Here is an 18,773-nt window from a genome sequence, read left to right as displayed (position 1 = left end):
GTGCTTGGCTCCTGCCAGTGTGTGTAAGCATCACCCAAGGATCTCGTTAAAATGCAGATTTGAATTCAGCGGGTTTGGGGTGGGGCCTGAGATTCTGCATTCCTAACAAGTTCACAGATGATGAGCTGCTGGTCATTGGGAGACACGTTGAGGAGCAAAGGTCCTCGGGTGTCAAAGACCGGCCTTCAGGTGGGGGCAGGTGCTCCTGGGGATGCTCCATCAGTGCAGATGCTCATCACCTGGAGTGCAACGTAGGCTGAAGCTGGCATGGACCTCCTGTGTCCCTCTGGGAGTGCGCCTCCCTCAGCAGTGTCCACCCTCGTCTCTCACCTGCTGAACCCCTTGTGCCAGCTGGTTCTGCCTCTGCTCTGCTGCTCTTCATTCAGTCCTTATGGCAGCCAGAGTGATTTTCAAATTGCAAATCTAATTGAGTCTAGCTTAGAGTCCTCTCCACTACCTTCAGGGAAAGAGTCTTAAGTTCTTTAGTATGACTTACTTTGCCCTCTGGACTTCCCTGACAGCTCAGACAGTAAAGAATCTGCCTGAGAATCTTCAGGAGACCCAGGTTCGATCTCTGGGTCCGGAAGATCCCCTGGAGAAGAAAATGGCAACCCACTGCAGTCTTCTTGCCTGAAGAATCCCACAGACCAAGGAGCCTAGTGGGCTACAGTCCGTGGGGTCACAAAGAGTCAGACAGGATGGAGTGACTAACATTGTCACTTTCACTTTGCTCTCTGAGCTCTTTCCATACAAAATCATTTGCAATCGCTGCCCCCACGTTCTTCCCTTCTCTTGGAACACTCTGCCTCACCCACCTCTCTGCCCTCACCCTTGATACACCTTTTATCTAGAACATTCTATTCATCCTGAGAGTGAGTTTAGATGGAATAGATTTTTGCTCCACCCAAACCCTGATTCTACGAAAAATGCCCCACCCATTCTCAGCCGCGCACCACCCATCCACAGTTGCAGTCACACTTGCTGCTATGATCCTACTCCTTCTTGGCCACAGAATCTGGATGAGGGCTGGACCAGTACAGAGGCTGAACAGGGCTTATCAGATCCTATCTCACAGGAGTATGGAAGAGGAGAGGAAAGACCTGTTCAAATAGCTGCTGTGCTGCACTTGGATGTAATAGAGTGATTGAGAAATTCATTTGAATTTGGTTTCAAAGGTATGAAACATCAGTACCTTTTCTGTTTTAGGTCAAGCTTTGCTGGTTCAGTATTCCTAAGCTCTCTTGACCAGGGCATTAAGAACCTTATAGGGTTTCAGGCACTAAGGGAAGGGGATCATCCCCACAGAAGACCCACCTAGGCCTTCACTTTGGAAAGACTCTTCCGGTCACAAATCCAACCTGCGTACAGGTTGGTTTGCCCTTAAGTTTTGCCTGTTTCAGTTCTCTATACATGTGTTCCTGTTTGCCACAGACTTAAAGCTGTCCACTTTTAATTTGCCCACCTGGCTCCTGCAGCCGTGAGTTTGTAGCCCCCCATTTATGCCCATCTAAGGGAGAAGCTGGGGCATCACCAGGGAGAGGAGACTGGCCAGAACCAGGTTGTCAGCTGCTCTACAGCTGGGCCAGTGGGAAGGAGTCAGGCACCATAAGTGTCTGAGATCATGGGCACCTCAGCAAAAGTCCTTTAGCAGAAATGGGCATGGTGAGGTAGCCACTGGTATCCAGTCAGTCTGGACCTGGGGCCACAGCAGTGAGCCCACCATGGACTGAGAGCCAGGGATCTCCTCCATGTCTCCTAACTGCACCAGTCCCAAAATTCTGGTAAAGCCAATGGAGGGAGCCGAGAAAAACGAGTGGCACTAGGCTTCTTGGCAGTTTGGGAAATGAGATCCTTGCATTTAGAGAAACTAAGAAGTGAGACATTACTTGCACTCCTGGGTTTATAGAACAATGTGTTCCTGTTAAGAGTGTATTCTGTCTGTCTCCAAACACACACAGAATCACACACACCACAGTTCCTAATTTTAACCTCTCAGGCTGCCCAACCATGCTTCTGTCCTCTGAAATAAATACCCCTGTTTCTTTTCCACTCATGACCCTTTTAAGCTGGTTTGAGTGTTCTCCTTCTCGGCATACTCACACAATTCTTAAGTAGAACCTCCTTCTTTGGATCGCCTTTTAGAGTGCCCCCTCCCCCAGACTAGGCCACTTACACGTCTCCCGTGTGTCTCCAGCACAGCCCCTATGGCCTCCCTGGGAGCATCACCTGGGAGCTTGTTGAACTAGCGTCTTGGGCCCATCCTGGACCTGCTGAGTTAGAAACTGCATCACACAGTATCTTCAGTGCCTGTTTCCCCATCTGTCTCTTTCCCAAGACTATGAGATCCTAGAACCCCATTCATGGCTCTGCCTCAATCACTCCACACCCCAGTGCTGTGCACGTTGCAGGGAGGGGCACTGTAAGGATTTACTGAAAGAGGGAAGTCCTGAACACAGAAATGATCAGGCACGGCTCTCAAGAGCTTGTCTTCCACTGCTGCCACAATCGTGAACAAATAACAGTGACAACTAATGTTTATAATGCACTTCACAGTAACAAGATGCATTCACATTCATGGTCCACAGTCTCTCAATCCTCAAGACCCCTCCGGGAAGTGGGTATTATCAACCATACACAAGCAGACTTAGGAAGGGAAGGGACCTGCCCTAGGAACACACAAGGGAGTGGCAGAAGCAGAGTCCCAACTTCCGACTCCAAACCCCAGCTCTTCAGACCATGCCAGGAAGTCAGCCCAGACGGTGGAGAGAGCATGAAGCCTGCTGAGGATGATCCATGGTCAGTATCCCAGTGCTGGGGCCTCGTGGGAAGATCCAGGCCTGTATCTGGTTTCTGACTCCTGCTGGCAAGGGTCTTCCTCCAGCAGAGGCACATGGAGTGGTAAGACAGGTGCAGAGTTCAGGAACCATCGGCCACATGACTCTGAGCAAATTACTTAACACACCCCTGCCTCAGTGCATGCGTGCTAAGTCGCTTCAGTCGTGTGCGACCCTTTGAGATGCTATGGACCGTAACCCGCCAGGTTCCTCTGTCCATGGGATTCTCCAGGCAAGAATACTGGAGTGGGTTGCCATGGCTTCCTCCAGGGGATCTTCCTGACCCAAGGATTGGAACTTCATCTCCTGCAACTCCTGCATTGCAGGTGGATTCTTTACCCCTGAGCCACGAGGGAAGTCCCATGCCTCAGTAACATGGGGATAAAACATTTCCAGGGTTTTGAAGATTAAGAACTGATGTACAGGACTTCCCTGGCAGTCCAGTGATTAAGACTCCACGCTTCCAATGATTCCATCTTTGGTCAGGGAATGAAGATACCACATCCCGCGTGGCGCAGCCAAATTAATTAATTAATTATTTTTTTAAAAAGAAAAGCAATGATGTATAGTGATCACCAAGAAAAGTGCCCAGCACAGAATTAATAGCAAATCACAAAACATCAGCCCCCACCTTTGCACCTCCTCACCTCCACTTAGCATCTCTGACTCTTGCCCAGTCACATGACCCTGCCATTTAGAGCCGGCTTTTGTCTTTGCAGCTGTACTATTGGCCTGCTGTTCTCTGATGGAGCTGACTTCCTGGACCTTTGATAGTGCTTCTCAAACTTCAGCGTGCCTGAGTATCACCTAGGGATCCTGTGAAAACGCAGTTTCTAACTCAGCAGGTCCAGGATGGGCCCAAGACACTAGTTCCAACAAGCTCCCAGGTGATGCTCATGCAGTTGGTGCCAGACCACACACTGCGAAGGGAGGCCATGGGATGCACTGCTGTTTGAGCTTCGAGTCATCCCTCCTCTCATATTTGGAATCTCTGGCTGCACCTGATTGGCCACCTCTGGGCATAGTCCCGTCTGCTAACCGGATGCCCCTTGGTGGCTGTGCACCATCCAGACACACCCCTGATCCCCGCCAGGTTCCTCTCCCAGTTCTCGCTCTGCCTTAACTTTACTATGTCTCCAACCAGAAGTGACAACAGGGACTTCCCTGACAGTTTGGTGGTTAGGACTCGGTGCTTTCATTGCCGTGGGCCCAAGTTTGATCCCTGGTTGGGGAACTAAGACCCCACAAGCCACACAATGTGGCCAAAAACAGAAAGCGACAACAGATGAAAGCAAACAGCAGCATCGCGTCTCAAGAGGCTGCAGCGCCAGGGAATCAGGGAGCTGGGCCTGCGAGGTTCGGGGCTGCTGAGCTGGAGGCTGAGCGGCAACGCCACCCTCTCACCTTCCCATTCTCGTGGTACACAAACAGGTTCCGAACGCGACCATCTCTCCGGTAGGTGATCTGCAGCCCGTGGGGGTTCCCAATCTTCTCTGTCTGGAAGGTGGCATTCAAGTCCTTGATGCTGATGACAGCTTTGGGGTCTTTACCCTAAAAGAGAGGAATCGGGTACTCAGGATGCCTACAGTCAGTGGAGTGACTTCTCCTCACCTTTGCCATCAAGCCTTAAGGCAAACATGACCAATTCGGAACTCCACACAGGTTTTTAATGTTCTTGCTCTAATATCAAGATCCACAGATATTCTACCATGCTCTGTATCCAGCCATCCCACTAATCCTGCTTAATCGGCCTCTCTGAGCTGGAAGGGGGCTTGGAAAGACCGTAACTTGGCACTTTTCAAGTTTTTCAGCCATAGAACTTTTTCTAAAATAAATCATTAGGATTTCCCTTAGCGGTCCAGTGGTTAGGACTCCACGCTTCCACTGTAGGGGCACGGGTTCAGTTCCTGGTCAGGTAACTAAGATCCTTCATGCTGTGCAACCAAAAAAAAAAAAAAGAATTTATAATGAAAATCCATGGAAGCCAATCAAATAAAACAGGTAAACCAATAAAAGCAGGGGTAGGCCTCAAAGCACATCTTCCCATACTATATACTCTGTTCTCAGGGTCTGAACACATTTTGAGCACTCCCTGATGCTAAGAAGGCAAAGGGAAAACAAATGTTTCCTTTCATAACTGATGAGAGAAAGAAAAATGATACCAACAGTCTAGTCCCATAGCAGCTGTAGCTGTAGTCACATGTAGATATTAAAATTAAAATGAATTAAAGTTAGGACTTCAGGGACTTCCCTGGTGGTCCAGTGATTAAGAATCCCCCTTGCAATGCAGGGGACGAAGGCTCAGCCCCTGGTCAGGGAACTAAGATCCTACATGCCGCAGAGCAACTAAGTCCACGAGCCACAACTACTGAGCTGGCGCGCTCTACAGCCCTATGCTCCACAATAAGAGAAGCCACCAGAGTGAGGAGCCCGTGTACCACTAGAGAGTAACTCCTGCTCGCCACAACTAGAGAAAGCTTGAGTGCAGCAGTGAAGACCCAGCACAGCCAAAAATAAGGAATAAATAAATATTAAAAAAAAAAAGAGGCACAATCTCTATCCCCTCCCCGAGGACTGATGTTGAAGCTGAAACTCCAATACTTCGGCCAACTGATGCGAAGAACTGACTCATTTGAAAAGGCCTTGATGCTGGGAAAGATTGAAGGTGGGAGGAGAAGGGGACGACAGAGGATGAGATGGTTGGAGGGCATCACTGACTCAATGGACATGAGTTTGGGTGAACTCCAGGAGTTGGTGATGGACAGGGGGGCCTGGCGCGCTGCAGTCCATGGGATCGCAAAGAGTCAAACACGACTGAGTGACTGAACTGAACTGAACTGAATTGGTTTTGGTTGCATGACTTGAATTGACCAATAGCAGGCAGTTCCTGGCCTAAGCTTTGAGGCCTGGCAGCATCCTCGTTTGCTTGGGGGAAGTTGGACACCATGCTGTAACAAAGCTTGAACTGGACTCCTGAATGAGGAACATTCACAGAGAGAAAAGCCACAAGGAAGCAAAGCACGAGACATGTGAGTGAAGGCTTTCTGGGTCTCCTAGCCCAGCCCAGGAAAATGGAGCAGAGGGAACGACCCAGCTGAAGTCACAGGGAGTACTCTGCAGCAGCCACCACCTGCTCAAATTCCTGACCCCAGAGGATTATGAGACACAATCAATTGTTATTTCAAGCCACTAAGTTTTAGGGTGGTGTGTCACTCAGTAACAAATACCTAAAATACTCAGTCCTTAGACATCTTTTCTCATCCACCCTCACCCCCCCGCCCACCTCGGTGATTCCAACCAGTCCTGTTGCTCAACCAGTTTGCACGCTGCTGACTCCAGCTCAAAACTTTCCCCAAACCTCTAGACTCAGAACTTCTGAGAACGTCTTCCTCAGTCTCTACATGGATGACTAATAAGCATCTCAAATGAAAAAGGACTCATGATCATCCCCTTAGGGAGCTAAATCTTTGCCATCTCAGCAAATGACAAACTAACCTCATAGTTGCATAAGGCAAAAAATCTGGGATGCATTCTTATTTTTCGCTGTGCTGGGTCTTCGTTGCTGCCCTTGGGCTTTCTCTAGCTGACGCGAGAGGAGGCAGCTTTCTCTCTAGTTGCATGGGGTTCTCACTGCAGTGTCTTCTCTTGTGTGGCTCATGGGCTCCAGAGCACTCGGCTCAGTAGTTGCGGCACACAGGCTAAGTTCTTCACAGCACGTGGAATCTTCCTGGAGCAGAGATCGAACCTGTGTCTTCTGCACTGGCGGGTGGATTCTTAACCATTGGACCACCAGGGAAGTCCTGTGGATCATTCTTGATCCCTCTGACTTTCACACCTCATGTCCAATCCTTCAGTAGATCTCATTGGCTCTATTTCCAAAATGCAAGCAGACCACTTTTAACCATCTCCAACACCATTATCCCGATCTTGGATTATTGTGGTAGCTTCCTAACTGGTTTCTCTGCTTCTACGCTTGCCTCCTCCTGCCCCACTCTTGCTCAAGTAGCAGCCAGAGTGTCTCTTTTTAAAGTTTTAGTCAAAGCTGATCACTTTTCTGCTCAAAACCCTCCTGCGTGCATGCTAAGTCACTTCAGTAGTGTCTGATTCTTTGCAATGCTATGGATCATAGCCCACCAGGCTCCAAAGTCCAAGGGATTCTCCAGTCAAGAACGCTGGAGTGGGCTGCCATGCCCTCCTGCAGGGGATCTTCCTGACCCAGGGATAAAACTTGGGTCTCTTATATCTCATGCATTGGCAGGCAGTTTCTTTACCACTAGTGCCACCTGAGAAGCCCCCAAACCCTTGTATGTCTTCCCAATAACAGAGTAAAATCCAAACACAGAAATTTTTTGTAAAAATATTCTGGTGATAAACCCTAATGAAAAAGAATATTAAGAAATAAGAATGTAATAAAAAAAATCATATACCCAATAAGGGCCTTGTATATAGACTATATGAAGAACGATTACAGCTAAAAAAAAAAAAAAAAAAGGAAAACAAATAACATAATAAAAATATGAGAAAAGGCTGTGAATAAACATTTCTACAAAGAAGATGGGCAACTGGCCAGTAAGTACATGAGAAGACATACAACATCACTAGCCATCGAGGAAATGCAAATCAAAATCACAATGAGATATTATCTTGTACCCATTAAGATGGCTATGATCAAAAAGACAGATAATAACAAACATTGGTGAGGACGTGGAGGACCCTCATACATTGCTGGTGGGAATGTAAAATGGTGCAGCTACTTTGGAAAAATTCCTCAAAAAATTAAACAAATAGTTATCATATGACTCAGCAGTTCCACTCCTAGGGAGAATTACCCAAGAAAATTGGAAATGTAGATTCACATAAAACCTTGTACATGAATGTTCATAGCAGCATTATTCACACTAGCCCAAAAGTGGAAACAACTCATCTGTTTATCAGCTGATGAATAAATAAGTGAAATGTGGTATATCCATACAGTGGAATATTACTTGGCAATAAAAAGAAATGAAGTACTGATACGTGCTACAACATGAATGATCCTTAAAAACCTAATGCTAAATGAAGGGAGTCTGTTATAAAAGACCACATATTGTATGATTCCATTTGTATGAAATGTCAAGAACAGGCAAATCTGACAATAGATTAGTGGTTGCCTAGGGCAAGGGGCGGAGAAGGCAATGGCACCCCACTCCAGTACTCTTGCCTGGAAAATCCCATGGACGGAGGAGGCTAGAAGGCTGCAGTCCATGGGGTTGCTGAGGGTTGGACACGACTGAATGACTTCACTTTCATGCATTGGAGAAGGAAATGGCAACCCACTCCAGTGTTCTTGCCTGGAGAATCCCAGGGATGGAGGAGCCTGGTGGGCTGCCATCTATGGGGTCACACAGAGTCAGACACGACTGAAGCGACTTAGCAGCAGCAGCAGCAGGGCAAAGGGAGGGCTTCCCTGGTGATTCAGTGGTAAAGAATCCACCTGCCAAGCAGCAGACACGGGTTCCACCCATGAGTCAGGAAGACCTTCTGGAGTAGGAAATGGCAATCCCCTGGGAAATCCCATGGACAGAGGAGCCTGGCAGGCTATAGTCCATGGAATTGCAAAGAGTCAAACATGACTGAGTGACAAACAACAACAGGGCTAGGGGAGGCTAGTAGAGTGGAGAACTAGAGCTCACACATGTGGGTTTTCTTTTTAGGGTAATGAAAATGTTCTAAAATTGACTGTGGTGAAAGTTGCACAACTCCACGAATATACTAAAAGCTATTTATATACTTTAAATAGGTGAATTGCAAAGAGCTGACTCATTTGAAAAGACCCTGATGCTGGGAAAGATTGAGGGCAGGAGGAGAAGGGGACGACAGAAGATGAGATGGTTGGATGGCATCACCGATTCAATGGACATGGGTTTGGGTGGACTCCGGGAGTTGGTGATGGACAGGGAGGCCTGGCATGCTGCAGTTCATGGGGTCGCAAAGAGTCGGACACGACTGAGTGACTGAACTGAACTGAAATAGGTGAATCCTGTGGTATTCGAATTTACATTGCAATAAAGCTGTTAAAAAAAAAAATCTTCCTATGGTCTTCAAAGTCTTCCACTGTGTGAGCTCATCTCTCTCCATTATTTTTTTTGCTCACTCTGTACCAGGCACTCTGGCCTCCTTCATGCCCTATAGACTCACCAAATACACTCCCAGCTCAAGCCATGGCTATGGCTCACGGTTGGGCAGTTTGTGCACTGAACAGAAAGCTCCTGGCTGAAGGGATGGGGGAGAACCGGCATCCAGGCTTCTGCTTGCCTAGACTGGGACCAGGGATGCACCCTCTGAGAGGGGTCATCTTTTCTAATCAGCACACTCGCCCATGCTCCTGCACATACTGTTCTCTCTTCTTCTACCCTCCCCCACATATCCACATAACGTACTCATGTTTATTCTGTTCTGTACTCAAAGGTCATCAGAGAGGCCTCCTCTGACCACCTCCCCATGCCCCACTTGTATCATGCTCTAACCTTCACTCTCTTTTATTTTACTTCATAGAACTTATTGCCACTGGATAGGTAACATATATTTTGGTTATTACCTGTCTCTATTCACTAGAATGGAAGCCCCAAGAGATCAGGAACTTCGTTTAGTTCACTGCTGTATCTTCAGTGCTTGGAATAAGGTCTAGCATAGTAGGTGCTCAATGAATATATACTTTTTGGCTGCGATGGGTTTTCATTGCTGCGTGAGGGCTACTCTAGCTGCAGTGATCGGGGGCTACTCTGTAGTTGGTGTGCAGGTTCTCATTGAGGTGGCTTCGTTGTTATGGAGCACAGGCTCAAGGGTACACAGGCGTCAGGAGTTACAGCATACAGGCTTAGTTGCCATGCGGTGTGTGGGATCTTCCCAGACCGGGGATTGAACCCATGTCCCCCGCATTGGCAGGTGGATTCTTAACCCCTGGACCACCAAGGAAGCCCAATAAATATTTCTTGAGTGAATGAATCAATGAAGTAAAGTCAAGTGATCATCAAAACCTTAATCATGGACCAATCTAAGCCCATTCAAGGTGAAGAGAAGGTGAGGATTTCAGTGGACTGGATGGATTGTATAATGAGGAAAAGTAGTAGCGTGTGGCACCTAAGTCTCAGTGACTGAGCTCATCTACAAGACCAGGCACCATTGATCAAAACATAGACCGGAGAGGGGTGCTTGCCCTGGCTCGGGCAGGAGTAGGAGAAGCTTACCTCTTCTTTAGTGTAGTACTTCAGCAGGCCTTCTCTTGCCAGGAGGACAAACCTCCTTTTCAGGAACTGTGCGTTGTCCCTTCCCCGCTTCCACAGGAACCCTTCTCGGTTACCTGCCACCAAAGATGAGAAAGAGTGAACCACCACAGCTCTAAGACCAACAGGCAACTCACCTGCCTATTGGTGACCCCATGCCGTGCAGTCTCAGGGGTGGAGTGGACCGCCCACCTGCTGCTGAAATGTCTCGGATCTGATTTAGCTCTTACGGCTGCAGGATGTGGGGTCCTCTCTGAGGAAACTTTGCAATGTTGTATGATTTTAGTTGGGGGGGTCCCTCCAACTTTCTTTCTTGGCTGTTTCCTAAGAAGACATAGTAAACCTTTAGGTAGGGACTTCCCTGGGGGTCCAGTGGTTAAGAATCCACCTGCCAACGCAAGGGACACGGGTTCGACCTCTGGTCTGGGAAGATCCTGCATGCTGCAGAGCAACCACTGAGCCCAAGTTCCACAACTATTGAAGCCCGCATGCCTAGAGCCTGCGCTCTGCAACAAGAGAAGTCACCGCAGCGAGAAGCCAACGCCCTGCAACTACAGAGTAGCCAGTGCAGCAATAAACACCCAGCACAGCCAAAAATATATAAATAAATTAAACGAAAATATAAGGAACCCTTAAGTAGGCTAAAAACTGAGAAACTGGACTGATTTTGAAAGAGGCCCAACTTCACGTTGATATCAGCCAACTGAAAGTCTCCCAAGTACGGGAATAATGAGTGACCTCTAGGTCCCTGCTGGTGGATGAACACTCTGTGCTCCTGGCAGCTACGAGCATTCGGCACTGGCTGCCTCTGGTCCTCGAGCAGTTTTGTACATTTTGCTCTCTGGGACAGTGTCCATTTGGACTCACAGCAGAGGGGTAGAATGTGCCACAGGTCCAAGGCCACCGAAGAGATCATGCCCTGCACAAAGGCAGGAAGGGAGGCAAAATCCAGCCCATTCTCCTTCTCAAGGCTTGTGCCACACCAGGGCTCCCTTAGCCAGAAGCAGATTGTCTATTTCTACCTGGTCTGTCCAGGGGGGTGAATCTTTTTGCAATTTATACTAAGACTCTGTACACCCTGTGGTCCTGCAAGGACCTGAAACGAGTGAGCTTCTCGGCCAAGAAGACCATAAAACCCCACCAGCTGATGTGTTGCTATTTCAGAAGCAGAGGAACCCACACCTTGGTCTCTGGGGCCAGAGCGAGGGCGGCTGACCTTGTTCCTAATACTCAGGCACTTTGTTTTCTAGAATGCATCAGAATCAGCCCTCAAGAGATAATGAAAATAACCTTACCTGGGGGTGAGATGGTTTTCCCATCGGCCATAAATTCCTGTCTCTCATACTTAGCTCGAATCCACTGTTCTTTTAAGACCCTAAAAAGAGAGAAACTTGAGTCAGCTGTGTCTGATGCATCCTCTTTTCATGGCAATTTTATGAGACCCTGTAGCTGAGGATGGGAGCTTCTCAGCAAGGCCTGGCTGCCTGCCCAGCCTGGTCAAGTTTCTCCATCTGCATACTATTAACACTTGGGACCAAGTAATGCTTCATGGTGGGAGACTATTTCGTGCTTTGTAGGATGTTTAGCAGTATCTCAGACCTCCACCGCCTTGATACCAATAGCAACCCTTCCCAAGTTGTGATACTCCAAAATGTCTGCAGACAAGGCCAGTATCTCACCAGGAAATAATATCTCCCCCCAGGGGCTAAATCCAAATTGCTATGCTATTCCAACCTCAGCCCCTCTAGGTCAATGAGACAGATGCCAGCTCCCCTGGACCGTCTACTCTGCCACACTGCACTGTGTGTTCATGAGCTTAAGCCAGGAGAGTCTGTGAGCCTTCCCCAAGGCCCACCCATGAGATCTGGGCATGCTACAATGGACAGAGCAGTGGTCTTGGGGTCTGACCCTCTGGGACCTGGTCTTACTCTACCATTTATCCACCGTGTGACCAAGGGCAAGTTGCTTTACTCCTCTGAACTTGGGGAATATTCCAGTAATATTATATCTACCTATCCCTTAGAGTTGTTGAGAGGTTTAAATGCATACAGAGGGCCTAGTACTATGTTGAGCATATAATAGGTGTTTGCTATTAGCCCAACCAGACATTGCCATCCACGACCCCTACAGAAAATCCACGCAGCTGAGAGGGACTTCATTCCAATTGTTTGGTTCCCTCTTGCCTTTTCCAGGCAAACGTTCCCAGGTTGATATGACCTCACCCCATGGCCACAGGGAATGACCTAGAACTGAGTACCTGACCCAGATTGGTCAATCAGAGCTTGGCCCTGGGCTGTTGGGAACAAAAGGAGCAAAAAACTGAGAGAGGTGGATTGGAAGCCTTCTCTCCAGGGTTGAGCTGGGAGCTGGAGCTGGGAACATGGATATGGTGTTGCTCCCAGCTACAAGAAGAAGTATATTAAAAAGCAGAGACATCACTTTGCCAACAAAGGTCTGTATAGCCAGAGCTATGTTTTTCCAGTAGTCATGTACGGATGGGAAAACTGGACCATAAAGAAGGCTGAGCACCGAACAATTGATGCTTTTGCTCTGTGGTGCTGGAGGAGACTCTTGAGAGTCCCTGGGACTGCAAGGAGATCAAACCAGCCAATCCTAAAGGAAATCAATCCTAAATATTCATTGGAAGGACTGATGCTGAAGCTTAAGTTCTGATACTTTGGCCAGCTGATGCGAAGAGCTGACTCATTGGGAAAGGAGCTGACTCCCTGATGCTGGGAAAGATTGAGGGCAAGAGGAGAAGGGGGCGACAGAGGGTGAGATGGTTGGATGGCATCATCGACTCAATGGACGTGAGTTTAAATAAACTCCAGGAGATAGTGAAGGACAAGGAAGCCTGGTATGCTGTAGTCCATGGGGTCACAAAGAATCGGACATGACTGAGCAACTGAACAACAAAAGGAAGAAAGCCTGGGTGAGAAAAAGAGGCAGGAATGGGAACCAGAGGGATTTCAGAGACTTGATAGTGCTGGAGCCTCCAGCCTGTCCTTCCAGAGGGTGGTTCCACCTCTGTTCTTTTTGCGGTCTGATCTGAACCCAGAAAATCACCTTGTGCATAAGCTGGTTTAAACTGGGTTTCTGTTGTGTGTAGTTAAGAGCCCTACTGAAGGCACAGCCCTCGGCCCCAGGACATGGAGGAACCCTGAACCACAGGATCAGAGCTGGGAGAGGGAATGGAGACCGAGATTCTGGAGGTGGAGAATTCAGGGGACTTTTAGAATTAGGGATTGAGGCCATTCAACCAGAAGGGGTTACAGTTCAGGGCTGTAGTTGGGGTCATGATACATAGCGTCTGTGTAGCACTGGCAGAGACCCTTGAGCTCAGTAGGTGCTCACCAAGTACCTGGTCCCTTCCCCTTGGAGCAAAGGGTTGGGTGGCAGCAGTGAGGCAAAAGGAGCCCTTTCACATTAAACCTGGCACCTCCCACAGCTGGGCCAGCCACCAGCCAGTATGCCAAAGTGGACATAGAAATAGATTAAAACTGGCACGAAGGGGTTTCCCTGGTGGTCCAGTGGTGAAGAATCTGCCTTGCAAGGCAAGGGACACCAGTAGGATCCCTGGTCCGGGAGGATTCCACATGCTGAGGAGCAACTAAGCCCGAGTGCTCTAGGGCCCACACGCCACTGCTCCTGGGCCCACTGTGCTGCAGCTGCTGAAGCCCACGTGCCTACAGCCTGTGCTCCACGAGAAGAGAAGCCAACACAGTGAGAAGCCAGCGCATCTCATCGAAGAGCAGCCCCAGCTTGCTGCATCCAGAGAAAGCCTGCACACAGCCACGAAGACCCACTACAGCCAAATAAAAAGAAGTAAATAAATCCTAAAAAAACAAATGGCATGAGGGGTGTCTTGTGAGATGTTTTACCTGTTATCTCCTTTAATCCCTACCATCATGCTACCATTATGCCTACCAAATGTAGGCATCACTGTCAACGTTTCAGAGATGAGGCTGCCACAGGTTGCAGAGTTCTGCTCCCTTGCCTACCTTTTCACAACTGAATAGAGACAGAGAAGCATACTGGGGTCTCCAGAGCGCAAAGCTGTGCTTGCTCCGCCACTCCCAGGTTGTTTAAATACTGGGACGTCACAGGACACTAGATACGGTTGTATAGTTTGTGCGCTGTCCACCAGCATCCTGCCATGGTTAGAGGACAATGGCAGCGGAAATGCAGCCTGTTCCTGCAAGCCACGCCTCCTGTCTGCCTGGAGGTAACCCTTCTCCCCATTCACACTCCGTTCACACAGGATGCTGAGTCCCTGGGAGGGAAGCTCAGGCTCAGAAAGTCTGTCCTGCACAGGTCTGGGGTCACTACAGACCAAAGTCACCCTCACCCCTCACCCCCAGGGGACCTGAACCCTCCTGCTGTTCCATGGCATGCAATCCCAGGATACTGGATTTTTTTCCCTAGCACCTTGGTACAGTCATGAAGGCCCTGGTGTCAGATGGGCTAGTCCCAGCTCTGCCTCTATCAGCCTCAAGTGTTTCATCTATATGGTGCAGATAATGCAATATGATCTCATAGAGTTGTTGAGAGAACGAAAATTAACGCACACAAGCGTTTAACACAGGGCCTGATACAAAGTAAAGCTCAACAAATATCAGTAGCTACAAGTATGTCTATGGTTATTATTTGGGGATCTGGGGCCTAAGCAGCTGCCTTGGAGCTATGCTGAGCTTAGGTGGGACAGCTCTGGGCACAAGATTCCAAGCAAAGTAGCTGAAGCACATTGATTCTGCTAGAATACTGGCATTACTCTTGTTAATCAAGTTAGTCATCACCTGTAGGCTATGAGAACATCAAGGCAAAGGGACAGAAACTAAAGCAGATGTCCCATTTCACAGATGAGTCCAGGAAACTGGGTCCCAGAGAGGGGAGGTGATGACCCAAGCTTCGAAGGTAGAGAGGGCCCTACAGAAGTCTGTGTGTTTTCCTGTACCAAATGCTCTCCTGGCTCCACCTGCTGGGCTGGTGCACAGAAAAGACTGTCAGAGACAAAGGCACTGGAGATGGGGTAGCGGTGGGAGTGGGTGGGACCAGGAAATCAGCCACTCACATGCAGTCGTTGGCCTGGGGGATATAGTAGAATGCAGGGACTCTGGCTTCGTACTTGGTCTTCACTCGGAGGTTCCCGTTGTGGGTCATAAACTGCAAGACAACAGCAACTTGGGGTAATGTAGAACTTGAAAAAAATGTGAAACGAAACCACAGTCTACCCAGAAGGCCACTGTTCTCACTGGCTCCTAGGCTGAGTCAGGAGACACTCCTCCTGGAGTTTGACATTTCCCCCAACCCAGCTTGGTCACACGTGATGCTCAGAAGTCCCAGCCTGGAACAATGTAACAACCACGCCTCATACAAGCATAGCACTTTACAGCTCTCCCACATTATTCCATTTGATCCCCTCAATCACTGTAATCACCACAATTACTGTCCCTGTTATAAGGCGAGGACACCAAGGCTCAGAGAGCTTAGGCAACTTACCCAAGGTAACACAGCTAGTCAGTGGAGAGTTGGAATTTGAACCCAGACCCGCCTAACTCCAAAGCTCATGTACTTTCTCCACTGCCCTCCACAGATGGCCAGGACCACTAGCAGTAGTCCCTGCAAGTCTGTAGGCGATAGATGGAACTGGAGGATGGAGCACTTCAGTGCTCCACCCCATAGCGTATGTGAGTCAGGAAGATGGCACCAGAGAGACCCAGGGGAATGCATATGTGTCAGGAGTGGCCCTGGCCATCAGTCAGCACTCAGTAACATCAGGGGCATATCTGGGCTGGGGACACATGTGGAAAAAACAGCCCTTTTTTTAATCCACGTCTCTTGGAAAGAGTGAACCCTATTATTCCCTTCCCCACTGGCCACTGGGCTGTGTTGCAGGATTTGCATGGGCTATGAGTCTCCATAGAGCAGGGTTCCCACTGGGCTACACTTAACCCCCTGAGCTTCAGGGATCTCACCTGCAAAGATGAAGAAGCTATAACCAGGGAGTGCTAAATGCTAAGTTGCTTCAGTCGTGTCCAACTCTTTGTGACCCCCTGGATTGTAGCCCACCAGGCTCCTCTGTCCACGGGATTTCCCAGGTAAGAACACTGGAGTGGGTTGCCATTTCCTTCTCCAGGGGATCTTCCCAACCCAAGGATCGAACCCGTGTCTCCTGCATTGGCAGGCAGGTTCTTTTCCACTGAGCCACCAGGGAAGCCCATAACAGGGGAGTGATGAGGCCCAAAGAAACGACCTTCAGGTTTATATGCCGGTTTCTGGTCTTTCTCCTGCACTAGAATGTAAGCTCCACGTAAGTAGAGACTTTATCTTCACTGCTCTCTCCTACAGCCAGCAAATGCAGGCTTACAGTAATGAGTGAATGAGTGAACGAATAAAGCGTCGAGCCCAGTGGTCTAGCGCAGTGCTTGGCACAGACAGGGGTACTCAGTAAACATGGGTCTGCTTCCCCCGTAGTCCTCGAAATCCTCAGCCAGCCCAGTTTAGGACTGCCTGCTCTCTGAAGGTTTTCTGGCCAGAATGGTGTCATCAGCCAGGCTGAAAGTGTTCTCCATCTCTGGAGATCAGGAGAACGAGGTGGCTCCCTCCCTGGCTAGGGGGACTGGAGAAGGCCTAGGGACCATGAATCAGGATACTTCTGTTCTGGTCCAGGACTTCAGCTACTAAGAACAGCAGCTGTTAATTGACTATTTACTTTGTACCTGCATTGAGTCAGCATTTAATCCTCATAGCAGCCCTGTGAAAGGATAGTGGTATATTTATAATACATGTGTGGAAAGGGCCCACAGCTAGTGTTAAATAGCAGGCTCCGGACCTCACAGCTGCAAATAAGTAAGCGATGGAGCTAGGATTTGAACTCAGGGCCTCTGTCTAACTGGCTCCTTACTGCCCCTCTCTCGGCCTCAGTTTCCTTCCCTGGAGAATGGGAGCAGGCTCCTGTTCAAAGGCTCTCCACACGCGCCCCTTGCTACCTCCACGATACTGTCGTCCCAGAAGTCAAGTCTGACGGATTTCACTTTGCTGATGTCTGGAAAGTTGCGGTGGACTCCGGAGCAGTTCAGACAGATAAAGATGCCCAGCTTGTAAGAGGCCCAGTCGGGATCTGCGGGGTGAGAGGGCAGGGTGGGGAGCGGGTGAAGAGCTGGCTGAAGAAACCAGGGCTAGGCTAGGGGCGCCAGGAGAGGCAAGGGCTTGGCAGGTACCAACAGCCCACGCCTTCTCTCTCGGCCTCCCCGCCTTGCGCGAACTAAGATACCAGCATGAAACCCTCTGGTCAGCCCACTTGGCCCTGACGCGGCTGCGGTGGCGGCCAGAATGAAGATCTTGGAGGGAGTCCGGGGGATGGAGAGCGAGAGGCTGAGGCGGCGCGAAGTGGAAGTGACAGCACTTCAGGGAACTGAGAGGAGAGCGCGGAAGGACGGACCCGCAACTCGACGCCGGGAGCTGCGGGTGGGAAGGTGGGTCAGAGTCCCTTGGCGTGCGCCGGGTCTGAGCGCGCAGAACCCCGGGGACGTCCGAGGCGCGGGAGGGGACACTGGACCATCCGGGGAGACCTGGGTCCGGGGTCTGGGAACCGCGGTGTGTGGGATGTTTGGATCCGAGCGTGGGGGAAGGGGCTGGGTCCGAGAAGAAGAGGTCAAGGACCGTGGTCCGGGTAGGCAGGGTGTCTGGCAGAGGGAGGTGAGTAGAATGGGCAGGGCACCCGGGGCTGGGATCTAGTGTCGAGGTCCAGAGGGGGCAGGTCAGGGGGCCCAGCTTCAAGTAGGGGCAGTACTGGTCGAGGAGAGGGCTGTCGGGGGCCCGGGTCCGAAGGTGATATAAGAGTCGTGCGCGGGGGTCTGGGACCCGCCCGGGTCTGGAGGCAGGGGACGGGACCCACCGGCCGCTGGCCGGCCCAGACTACCGGGCTACGTGCGCCGCCGCGACCTTACCTGCTGCCCCGCAGTCTGCGCAGTACGCGTTGCCGGTTCCCGCGGCCTGGAGCAGCTCCAGCAGCCGCTTCTTGTTGCGCTCGCGGTCGCCCATGGCCGGCCCCGGCGGGCTCAGGGCTCAGCCCGGCAGCCCCTCGGTACGCGGTAGCCCATGGCCAGCTCGGTCGCCCGCAGGTGGAGCGGGAAGCAGCCTCAGCGCCTGCAGCCAAGACCTCGCCGCCAGCCCCGCCCCCGGGCGTTAAGCCCCGCCCACTCTGGACTTTCCGCCCGGCTCCGGCGCGTCCAGTTTGCCCCCCAGCTGCGAGGATCGCGTTCCTCTCTAAGGCCGCACCAGTCCGGGAGGGACTCAGCGCAGGGCTCGGAGTCGCTCACTCTGGCCGCTGATCAAATCCTGGCCTATAACCGGCTAGCGTTGTGACTGTGGACAACCTGATCAACCGCTCTGGGCCTCAGTTTTCGCCTCTGTAAAGGGAGAATGAGGATGTATGTCCTTGGAAGACTGCTGCTAAGTCGCTTCAGTCGTGTCCAACTCTGTGCGACCCCATAGACGGAAGCCCACCAGGCTCCCCCGTCCGTGGGAAAACTAGAAAGGTTCTAACTTCTGTTAAGGTATTCTCCTGATGTTGGTCCTGTGCAGTGCTTAGTACTGAGTCGGACACTCAGTCGTGTCCGACTCTGCGACCTCAGGGACCGTAGCCCGCCAGGCTCCTCTGTCCATGGGGATTCTC

At 50.3% G+C, this 18,773-nt stretch overlaps 1 protein-coding gene across 4 annotated transcripts in view; it reads right to left on the bottom strand.

The window, feature by feature from the left end:
* ADAP2 (ArfGAP with dual PH domains 2) overlaps nt 1-18,292 on the bottom strand; it is a 28,519-nt gene extending 10,227 nt beyond the window's left edge. Inside the window, exons 1-7 of one of the 4 annotated variants that reach the window (XM_086360242.1) lie at nt 18,046-18,273; nt 17,086-17,216; nt 15,168-15,259; nt 11,392-11,471; nt 10,061-10,173; nt 4,239-4,385; nt 3,540-3,650 (exon numbers count right to left, since the gene is read on the bottom strand). In XM_086360242.1, coding sequence (XP_086216368.1) covers nt 3,642-3,650; nt 4,239-4,385; nt 10,061-10,173; nt 11,392-11,471; nt 15,168-15,259; nt 17,086-17,216; nt 18,046-18,139 — 666 coding nt within the window. In that variant the 5' untranslated portion in view covers nt 18,140-18,273 and the 3' untranslated portion in view covers nt 3,540-3,641. Of the gene's footprint in view, nt 1-3,539; nt 3,651-4,238; nt 4,386-6,329; nt 6,562-10,060; nt 10,174-11,391; nt 11,472-15,167; nt 15,260-17,085; nt 17,217-18,045 lie in introns of those variants that run through there. The other 3 variants (XM_086360238.1, XM_086360239.1, XM_086360241.1) reach the window with 3 other exon arrangements.
* Between the last annotated feature and the right edge of the window lie 481 nt (nt 18,293-18,773).

The sequence above is a fragment of the Bos grunniens genome, chromosome 19 (genome assembly GCF_055505025.1).
Source record: "Bos grunniens cultivar Pamir isolate PY7600 chromosome 19, Bosgru_T2T1.0, whole genome shotgun sequence".
NCBI lineage: Eukaryota > Metazoa > Chordata > Mammalia > Artiodactyla > Bovidae > Bos > Bos grunniens.
The sequence above is the reverse complement of the archived record's forward strand: the minus strand, read 5'-3'. Positions and strand labels throughout refer to the sequence as shown.